The following is a 12,060-nucleotide window of genomic DNA, read 5'->3' on the forward strand; positions in this document are numbered from 1 at the left end:
ACGTTGAGCGATGTTCTTGGCAGAGAACCGGAAGGAAATAATAATTAAATTGGCCGCGCTCAAAACTCTAAAGTCGATCCGTTGATTGATCGACATGTTCTGACCGCCACGATCCGAAAATTATACTAGAAAAATATAATACAAGCACTTCAGTGCTACGTATTTTATGACGATATATTTTATTTTACACTAAATGGATCGTAGCAATATATGGCATGGATTGTATTAGAACTACCAGTTGTATGTTATTATTTTAAGAGAGAATTGCTATACAGAGTATACAGAGGTGTCGATATTCTCATTAAAATTAATCACTCTCTGTACATCTTGAATGGCGAGAACTGAAAAATGTATTTTATTCTATTATATTATTTTGTGGTGGTTATATTATGCATTTTTAGTTTTTCCATTTCAAAACTAGGCCAGCTGTAGTTGACTCTTATATCTAGTCAAACTCATAGAAAATAGTCTCTATTATAGGTACCTATGGGAAATAAAAAGATATTATATTTTATTATTGCAATAAACATCATAGAATATAAAAACATATAAATAAACTTATTCTAAAAACTGAACATTTAATAACCATTCTTGTAAATACCAAATTTTTTTTCGTTTCAAATGAATGCGTCATGATGCGCCTACAATGAAAAACTAAATTTTGTTGGTATATGCAGTCATGTCGCCTTTAGTATTATAACTGCTGCGTTGTTCATCATACATGATGCATAATACGTAAAGTGCCAGTAAGTTTTCCAACAACTGATACGAGAAATAAATGTTTATATACTTATAGTCTATAGATGTCAACAAATACAACATACATACACAGAAAAATTTGAAATACTTTGAACATTTTATATTTTCATACTTTTACTTTATAATCAGTACCTAATTACATATACAGATTTATACGCCATTCGTATTTTATGCACACAATATACAGTGTGATTGTTATTGCATTTTACAGTGAACATATAAATTATAAATTATTTTTAAAAGTAGGTACTGACTTTTTAACTAAATAATAATTTAAATAGCTAGCATTTACTTTTTTTCACACTTACCTATACGTTTTACTATTTTGAGAAACCACAATCAACTATCAACATTTAAATGATAAACCAATACATATATTTTTTATTGCATAATCTGAAACGGATTACTTTTTTCTAAATAATTTGTTGTACATATAAAATATTATGTTGACTCGTGTCTTGTAAACAAATGTAGTAATAGCTATTTTTATTATACGTACTTGAATGCGTTCTAAAAACACGTTTACAGAGGAATACAAGTACATAATATAATAATATATTTTCTAAATTGTATAAACATAAACCGGATAACGCTTCATCATTACGTTATTGAAAAAAATTACCAACATATTGTAAGTGTTATATTAAATAAATACTAAGTTACTTATTTATTAATATTCTGCTTTTTATTTGTTATTTATTCACTCTTCAGAAAGATTGAGGCAATTTTAAAATGACTTATAGATATAAAACTCTATCAAATCATTATCGGCCGCAACATCTGTGAATAATGATATCATCTTCACTGCAAGTGCTCATTAATTATAATAAACCAACAAATACAAATTTATCGATAAAAGCACAGTAAACACTAAATATAGGTATCTACAGCAGTAGTAGCAATATAATTATATGTTTGCTATTTACGCACAAAATATATTAGGCATATTATACATTTATAAGTAGGCAACTGAAGAAAATGATTAGTATTTTTTCTGATTATTATTATTATTATTTTTTTTTTTTTTTGGGGGGGGGGGGGTATTAAAAGGTTGGTAAGATTTTATTTAAAAAAAAAACTGTTTTACATCACGTATAATGTAAGACGGCAAGCAAGTGAATATACAGAAAAGATTATATGGTCGTTAGATCTTTCATCTCCTTCCCACCAAATGTTTCATCACTCATGTATCGTGTGTGTGTAGTTATTAAATAAATTATTGGTATTATTCGCATCATTCTGAGCCTATATAATCATGAGCAGCCCACCTTATAACTGTCACAGTTGTAATAGCCATGGCAACAGCCGACGGGATAATTTAACTGTCTGATACAGAATTTAAGATGAGTACTTATACGTCCACATCCCGTCAACGTAAATCTTCTTAAGTTGGTTATTACCACCCCACATCCTCCCCAGTCACACCACATAGTGCATACGCACGCACACGCACACACACACTCGTATATTGAGATACAAAATTAATACACTGCAGTTATACGTCTTAAAATCTAATATGAATTATAACAATATCGACGATAACTGATAAGATAATACCTATAGTGTATACTACCTATGAATATTATTCGTTGACTTGTTGTCTTGCGACATATTAAACGGGTTTATTTTATCTACACTCGTCGTCATCTTCATGTAAAGTAATATACGAAAGTATATCGTCCGATTCGTCCTCTTGTATTAATATTGTAAGTTGCATAATGTATTGTTAAATATTATAATATTATTTCAGATCCGTTATCGTGCATGAGCGATGTATAAAAGATTGTTCCCGTACATTATTCGTCATTTCCGTACTATATATACAGCAGCTGCTGGCTAACATAAGTAATTTCTGTCGATCTTATTGATTCTTCCAAAATCTTCTAATCAAATTCAAAATGTCAACAAAAAGATAATATAATTTTTTAAATCAAATAGTGTAGGTAGAAGGTTAAATTATATAGGTACATCGTCCTTGCAGTATTGTTAAATCTGTTATTATCATCATAGACGTGCGCACGGGGTGTGTAGCTGCACATCCTACAGCAAAAGTTTTATTATATAATATAGTCAATAATAATATTATAATATTTACATCTAATATTCTTTATTTTCATTATCAATAAAACAGTGAACAAAAAAATTTAATTTATAATAATATTAGCGGCAATATTTATTTTACTGAATTGTAGTATATAGGTCAAGTTACCCTAACTAAAATAATTCTGCACACCCTGTGAAAAATCCCACGCCTATGATTATCATCTTTAAGCCCAGTTGTTGTGTATGAATTTTATGATGATGAGCGATCTGGAACATTGCTCAGATATACAGCTCTACCAGGGTTGAAACATCCCCAAATGATTAAGATTTCTACAAAATATGTGTTCGTATATGCATGATTCCGTTTCATATTTGAAATTATTGAAATGAAGGTCGATGACCACAGTGATGACTGGTGAGTGAGTAAAGTCTCTCACATGCTATAATTAAAAATAAAATTTTAGCACCCGCTAAAAAAATATCTGGTTACAGTGTGCTAATTTATTTTACCCACTACTGCAGCGATCTAACATGTCTATAATCGTATTTAAAATTTTCAAAAACACGAGAATGTGGCCGGACATAATATAATATTATTCTAAATAATATGTAGCACACTATTGTGTTGTCAATTGAGAATAATAAAACGCGCTAATATACTCGTCAGCTTCCTCGTCATTTCCATCATCGTTGCACTGTGCAGAATATATTATTATTATGACGCGCCACTGCTACAGTCGATTATTAGGCTATGGACCAATTGCGCCTAAAACAAAATTTGTATTTAAGGGTCAATATACCAATTGCGCTGCATATATTTTTGGGTCAGTGTACCAATTGCGCTGCATATATTTTTGGGTCAGTGTACCAATTGCGCTTCTTATATTTTACGGTCAATATACCAATTGCGCTTGTATTAAAATTTGCCTGATATTTATTGATCAATTGATTACTAGCTAAAGTGACTGGTTTTAATATATTTTATACCAGTATCGGGAATTTTATGAAACATTATTATTATCACGCACATATTTTGATCACGGAAGTATGCATTTGAGTGATGTACGAAAATTGTATTATATATTTTTTTAAATTAGCATATTATTATTATACCTCGTGGTGACTAAATGAATTATTTTAATATCTTAATGTAGGCAATTGTTCTTTTATACTTATGATGATTATATTCTCCTTTCCTCGTAGTGAAAAAATGTATTATTGAACAAATATATTATTCTGTAAACTAACCAAATTATATTATTCTAAATTGTAATGCCATGTTCAAATTATAATTAAAAAAAAATATTATTATTATTAAAGCATGCAAAATACAAATATCATGTAAACATCATATAAACTCAAAATCTTATTACTTTATGATTTAACCACCTATTCTCTGATTATTATTAATATTATTTTATTTTAGATTTCATTGACTAAACTGCATAAACCTTGTAAAACTGTATAATACATGTAAAAAATGTATAGAGCGCAATTGGTCTATCGACCCTAACATTTTTAGAGCGCAATTGGTCTATCGACCCTAAAATTTTTAGAGCGCAATTGGTATATCGACCCTTAAATGTTTAGAGCGCAATTGGTATATGAAAAGGTAATTTTAAGCGCAATTGGTGAACTCCCGTTAGTTCATCATCAAAACTAAAGCAGTGGATCACATACGAGTAATTTCGCGTTGTATCGCTTTGTTGATATTACCGGATAACTATATATAAAATTATGTTTAAAATAATTTCTGACCCGCTTACTTATAGGTACCTAAATTTATAATAATATCATACCCAGAATCACATTTTCAAGTATAAAATCAATGTATAAGATATTGACTTAGAATTTTTAACTCTTGATGTATTGTTTCGTATTTATCATTTTGATTAGATTTCCTAATATAGATACCAATTATACTGTATTGGATTTTGCTAACTACTAGATATACTAATTTTTCTAAGACTACAAAGTATTAAAAACAAAGAAAAACGATATGAAAGTATGGTTTGAAAAAAAAATTTATGACACGCCCAAGTGTCGTACATCAAATACGGACTTACTTCGTGTAGGTACCACGTAATCCGTTGTCAAACCGTTTAAGACGTGCACTCTGTGGATTTATTCCGGATTGGCCTTAATTAAATCAATTTTGTCATCTCAACAACTATGTAGACCTTTTCGTTTTTACTTTCATACGAGTTAAGTGACAACGTGTTATTCGAATTTTCTACAGAATAATTTTAAAACAAATTTTAAATTGCGACAATATAAATACATAAATACTTACCGTTGTGTGTAATATTTTTAAATTTAAAATTATAAAAAATAAAAACAAATTGTTAAAAAGCACACGCTGAGAAGAGTCAGTAATATGAAACTATTATTAAACATTAAATATTATATTAAGTAACGAAAAATTGTAATGTATAGGTACATTAAATATTATTCAATAATTCTTACAGAAATTAAAAAATTGTATATTCGTTCGCTACCTAAATAAATTATACTTTAATGTTTCTATACTTTGATGGAAAAATCTTATAATTTAAATTTTTTTCATATCTTGGATTGCTTGAAACAAGAGTACCACTTAATTCACCTTAAACTTAAAAAAAAAAAAATGTATTTCTATAAAAAACTTTAATATTACCTAGGTATTTATTTATTTAATCGAGTAACCTAACCTAACCAGTAACCACGTATGGTACAAATTAAACTAATTTATACTTATTATACCCTAACACAATCATTCGCATAAGGATATAATTAAATACCGATCACACTATAATTATACTTTTAAAACGAATACAAAAATACAATAATATGTTAAATAATTACATTCCAAATCATGTATATACATATATATATATTAGATACATTCGAGATGTGAGTAACAAAATTGAATAGGTATTAAAAATATTATAACATTATAATATATAGTATACACCTAACACTTACATAGCGTTATCTCGCATTTATTTATAACGAGAATTTTTAATATAATATTATCATCTATATACGTAATAGGTTTATAGGTCCGTATATAATAACTGTATATCAATATTATCGAGTATTATTTACAAAAGTTATCTCTCACTAATTAAATAACATATGTTAAACCTATATAATATGTGTTAACAGTAGGTAATACATGTTTAATATCTAATTTAATATGATTATTACCAGATCAATACGTTGGTTTTGGGCAATCGATCTTCATCAAAATCATAGATATTATATTATATAGTGCTGATAGTTTTTACACCGAAAAGATATGTGCACAATGACGGTGCACTTAAAACGATATTCGCTTTAATTTACAGGAGAAAAATTCGTTTATATCCTTGGTTTTTTTTGAAGTCATTGTTTCAAACGTAGAGCTTCTGAAGGATTTACGACTACTAAAGATTTACTGGAAGCTTCGCCTGCAATCTGTAACAGTAAAAAATCCATTTTTTAATAACATTTCAAGTACTTGGCATGTAACGTAGTGTCATGTATATTGTATATTATATACTATAATATGCTTGTGAAATCATGTCAATAATAGTTTTATGATTGCAACTTCATTTTTATCACTATTTTATATCTTTATACGTCAAAAGTGTATAATATTATGAGAGTTTAAAAAGTCTCTTTTTTCCATCGTTGTATTATAATCATGGCGAACATAATGTGCTTAAAGTCTTTGCAGGTGTTGCTAGCGAAAAACGTAAGAAGTTTAAAAAATAAAAATAAAAAAGGTACAAAAAAACTTTTATTATAATAATAACGGGATTCGTGACAAACAACAACTTCAACTCGCTGTTGTGTGTTAACCTATTTGCACCTGTTGAACGTCCGTCTAAATCTCATTCGATGGTTTTTTTCTTTGTTCGCTTTAGTTATACCACCTGTTATCTTCTTGAGGTAGCATTATAGACATTTATAATTTTGTATATTTCTACTTAATTTGCTCAAACTATATAGGTACGCAGGTACAGAAATAATATTATGCAGTTGCCGTGGTCATATAGAAGGTATATATGCATATACCTATAAAATATTCATAATCATTTACGTCAATGAACTTTATGATGAGCAAATACTAAATACACCTGCACCATAAAATTTATGCATCAATACAATAAGCTGATAAATCAATATTTTATTTCATTATTGCCATGTACAATATAATTTATATACATAACCATATGATTAAAATGCGGGGAAATAGGAACACGAGCAGAGTATTTGGTTATGCATTTATTTTTACTATTTTACAGCGCATGCGTCATATTAATAGTCTACGTACCTATACTTATTGGTACTTGCATATTGTATTTTTATCCAAACATTTTAAACATCTATTTTCAAATACATAATATGCATAACTATTAATTTACTTTGTGGATGAAATTATTAATTATGTTTACCGATGCGCATGGGTATAGATACAAAAGTATATTACAATATTAATATTCGTGCATCTAATAATCTACCTCCAAACGATAGTACGAACCTAAGTGGGTATATTTATAATTACTACAACATCGAGCAATGATGATGTACAATACCATTAATCATTGTTACTTACATAGACGAATAATTTCATTATTGCTGTTTGTAATCGTCAACATTTTGGTCTGAAAATGTGCAGGAGATACTGCATATAGCATAACCTAATTTCTAACGATGGAAATAAGTTAGATATTCGTATAAATGAACTGTTCAAAATTCACTCACGTTATGATAAGGTTATATTGTTGTGTGTGTATAATCTGTTATTTCATGGGTTGACCTCTTTCCTCACATTACAACTTAATTTATCATGGATTTTACCAGAAGGCTGATTACACAATAGATAACCTTTTTGTACAGAGTTCCAACACAAATATCGTAAAATATAATACTGTGGTACGGTGGTTGAACGCAGTCACTAACGTTTTCTGAGATCAAGTATCGGTCGATGAGACTAGTTCTCGGGATGGGTACCCAAACCGTTCATGGTTCACTGTGATTTTACAAATGAATGTTGATTAAAACAAATATTAACGATATAAGATCAATCAATAAAGTAAGTTTCGAAATTCAAAATCAAAACTATAATAACTATTAACCATGATATGCATTGATATGTATATCCGTCAAAGTGAGTTTACTTTTCATGGTTGTATTTTTGTCATTGAAATTAACAAAAGCTAATGATATACTATGATAAAATTATCATAGTCTACGTCCTACGGGCTACGAGACATACTAATAATGTCATTGACTCGTAAATTAAAATTGTAAATCGTATATAACTCGAAATGTTTTTGTGTTTGCTCACGATATGGCATTCTATAGTTGTGGTACTATTACATCAACGATAAATCAATATCGTCACAAAAAAATATGAATCACCGTATATTAACAGATACAATTGAGTGACGTTTTGAATAAGATTTGTTATATTAAACTATTTTAAAAATTACCTCGGTGGCGTGGTGTTCAGCATACATGTAAAATATATAAGAAATTGGTTGATAATTTACTCGACATTTACATCTATTATTTCGAAAATTATACACGTTTTTTAAATATTTTGTTTTGCATGATTTTAATTTATTTCAAAACAATATTTTTGAAAATAAATTTTTTAATTAGAACCACAAACCAACACTAAATCAAAAACTTTTGGAATTACTTGTATCCCGTCGATTTGTTTAAGATAAATCATATCATTATTTGGTAGGTACTACAAGTTGTTGTATTAATCTAAATTGGGAATGAGGTTTAACAGTTATACGAAAACGAGTCATAACTTTGCAGGTAAAAATTTATATAAGATGGTTTTCACGTTTTTCGTTGTATACGTAAACGAGTTGTCAGTTTACAGATAAAAAATTGTGCAATGTGCACAAACTAGTATCACTGCTACTATATAACCACGGATTAAGTATATTTAATCAATGCTATAGGTAACCTATAACCCAGCGGTTCCCAAACTGTGCACCGCGATAGGGCCTAGGGGCACCATCACGAGCACATTCCAAGGGTACCGTGGTCTACGGCTCATGATAAATAATTTAAAAGGTATACCTATGGAATTTATTTTCGAAAATTCGTTATTAATGACTAATGAGTATTGTTTTGACCTGTATTCACGGCAGAGAATTTCATGGCTATATTTGGTCCAACAAAGGGCACCGCGAAAAAAAAGTTTGGAAACTGCTACTACATAATATAACTTATATTCAGCATATTATATACAACGAGCAATACACATGTCACGTAGTATTATCATCGTAATCGTCACAAATTTACAATTACCTAACGTACATATAGTGTCTTATACAACGACGATGACAAAAGGTATAATACAAATGATAACAATAATATTAGCTCACCGCAATGTCCTCGACGTTCGGAAATCGGTTCGACGCCGTCGCCTCACCCGTTTTGTACGAACCCCGGCCCAGGCTGTCGATCAGGTCCCGTCCGCGGGGTCCATGTTTTTTTTCGAACGCCTCCCGAAATTTGGCCCCGTCACTGGGCTTGAACACTATATTCCGCATGACCGGATGTACGGCCGGTTGTCCATAAGCCCTGGCCATGAGGAAACCGAAAGGCGTGAGCCCTTCGGCCGGAACCGCTTCGGTACCGCTTTGCGACATCATCAACACGGCTACCGCCGTCTGCAGCAATGCCTATACAAAGTGATATCAAATTATATAACATAATATTTTCCAATGGGCTATGATAAGGAAGGTACAGTGATTAAAAAACGAAGTCCGCGTGACCGCGTTACACTGCAAGCCTGCACAGGGGCGCACCCAGGATTTTTTTTTTTTTTTTTTTGGGAGGGGGGGGGGGGGCTAAATTCAAATAATTTTAATATTAATAGGTAGTATTTATTTTGAAATATGTATAGAAATCTTAAAGCTTGTTTACAATCTTTTATTAACTAATTTTGTTTTTTTGTTCCGGTTTTAAGTTTTATTTTAATAAACAAAAAACAATTAACAATTAAAAATGAATAAATAAATAAATCAGCTCGCGAAAAACCAACGATGTCGACTTGAACAGTTGTACGAAAATACTAGTTAATCTACTAAATAAGTAATAAAATGAAAGTGGAATTTGTTAACGCAAAGATACCTGCGGTTTGCGATAAACTAAATTTGTATCGATAAAAATGTAAAATCTAGGCGTTTCCGGTATCCTACACAGTACACAGTTTCAACTAACGACGTCGTGACGATAATATAGACAACAGAGGTCTCATCCTGGGCCCGGAATGACAGGTAGAAATATAATATAATATTATGTTATACCTAATGTTTCAATTTCGATAGTTGATAATTTTTTTTTATAATAATTTAAAGTCAAATATCAATTGTCAATAAACCTAATAAAATTATCAAAATGTTTGGGGCTAGCCATTTTTTTTTTTTTTGGGGGGGGGGGGCTAAAGCCCATTAGCCACCCCTTTGGGTGCGCCCTTGAGCCTGCACACGCAAAATGTATAGATAGTTGGCCAAGGTATAACGAGCAATTTCGGCAGAAAGGACTCAGACAGACGTTTAACGTGTTTTCGAAAAGTTTTGTGGTAAAAACTAACAGCAAACAAAGCAAGCTCAGATCCTTCTTATAATATATGTTATGTCATATATACATCGTGTACTGTTATGGATATTATCTGATTTTTTTAGCACGCAAATTTATGATGTAAACTCTTTGATGAATGTATTGATTTAGCATCAATAAAGTTATTTGTTTTTGTATCAATCATGGTCTTTTGCAGCAGTTATAAGTTATAACTTTGAGAGTGATTTTTAGTATAGCAAATCGCATCTAGTCCGTACGATGGGTGTAATAAAGTAAAAATTTCAAGGGAGTACTTTTAAAAATTGGAGGAAAACAGGAATTATTGCGACAATCTATAGTTTTCGAAAAAATCAGTTTTGTGTTTTTTGCGTCATTCAAAAATGAATAACTGTAGATATTTGAATTTTTTACATTTAAAAATATGCCTGGTATTTACAGATATTTTAATTGTTATTGTGTGTAAAAAGTAATCAAATGTTTCATAAAAAATTCCTTATGTTTTTACTACGTCAATCAAAATGTATCGAATATATATAAGCACAACATTTTTTAATAAGCGTTTAAAGTTCAAATCTCCACACAATTCGTCACAATCTTCTATAGTATAAAAATAACTAGAATCTACACAGAAAACGACTATTTACAATTTTAATTAAATTATTTTAAACAGATAAAATATCAAATAGATATTTCCATTTCCATTATTGTATTAGGTAACAACAATACATTTGTACAAAAAATTGAGTATACACAAACAAAATATAAATCAAATATTTGAAGAAAAAAAAAATATATCACCGTCAAAAAATTATTAATTATTCCAGTAGACACTCTATTTTAAATTGAATATATATATATATAATTCCACATTTTTATGCAAAAAAATTTTTTTTTAGGACATTTTCAGAATCACGATGAAATACAAAATTATCAAACTTTCAAAATTCTCCTAATAGCTAATAATTAGTCAAATAATACTTAAATAAATTTAATAAAACTGTTAAATTAGTACAATTTATTTTAAAATATTAACTGAAAAAACAATTGAAGGATGGAAACTTTTTTTTTTGTGTAGTAATAAAATATAAATTACTATATCTACCCGCATAATATATTATATAAAAAGTAACACGTTACCCGGTATTTTACCTCTACAATGAAAATATATGAATCATAAATATAATTTTGTCAATAAGTAAAAACCAACTGAAAAAAACGTATATCTAGCCCAAAAACATATTAATGTTAAAACTTTATTTATTTCCAGGAAAGTAAGAATCATCATCAATATAAGTTATTATAAATATCCAGCTTACCGATATTACACTTGTGATCTGCATGGTTCTTGATGCGGACTGAATATCGCACTGGACCGATGTGCAGAAATCGTAAAAAGTATATTTCCCACACCTTCCGGTTCCCGTCATGCTGCTTGCTATATCATGCTAATAAAATAAACATAATAATATTAAGCTTCAGTGAAAGTGGTTTAAATTTCTCTCTCCGTATTCTCTTTTCTTCCTCGTAATATCATCTACATCGTGTACGTTAACGGTATTATAAATCGTTTATGCAATCATGTAAAGTATAGTATACTTTTAATGCATGCGATTAATTATTACAATAATAACCGACTCGCATGTATTACAGTGCACAACATAAAGCATACAATACAAAATA

The 12,060-nt window shown here is 29.6% G+C and overlaps 1 protein-coding gene across 1 annotated transcript; it reads right to left on the bottom strand.

Annotated features, from left to right (window-relative positions):
• Nucleotides 1-5,433: 5,433 nt before the first annotated feature.
• Nucleotides 5,434-11,849, bottom strand: LOC107167583 (uncharacterized). Its single transcript, XM_015516708.2, has 3 exons — nt 11,697-11,849; nt 9,180-9,479; nt 5,434-6,240 (listed from the first exon to the last, which is right to left on the bottom strand). Exons 1-3 carry the CDS (start codon nt 11,805-11,807, stop codon nt 6,169-6,171), a joined length of 483 nt encoding a protein of 160 aa, XP_015372194.2. The 5' UTR covers nt 11,808-11,849; the 3' UTR covers nt 5,434-6,168.
• Nucleotides 11,850-12,060: the final 211 nt, after the last annotated feature.

The sequence above is a fragment of the Diuraphis noxia genome, unplaced genomic scaffold, assembly GCF_037042655.1.
Source record: "Diuraphis noxia isolate RWA-SAM2 unplaced genomic scaffold, SU_Dnox_SAM2 contig0003, whole genome shotgun sequence".
NCBI classification, from domain to species: Eukaryota; Metazoa; Arthropoda; class Insecta; order Hemiptera; family Aphididae; genus Diuraphis; species Diuraphis noxia.

Bases quoted from the DNA above. Each gene is read 5' to 3' on its own strand.
- LOC107167583 (XM_015516708.2), bottom strand. From the start codon at position 11,807: ATGACGGGAACCGGAAGGTGTGGGAAATATACTTTTTACGATTTCTGC. The intron at 9,480-11,696 runs GTAAGCTGGATA...CACTTTGTATAG, and splicing joins AGATCACAAGTGTAATATCG to GCATTGCTGCAGACGGCGGT. The intron at 6,241-9,179 runs GTGAGCTAATAT...TTACTGTTACAG, and splicing joins CGAACGTCGAGGACATTGCG to ATTGCAGGCGAAGCTTCCAG.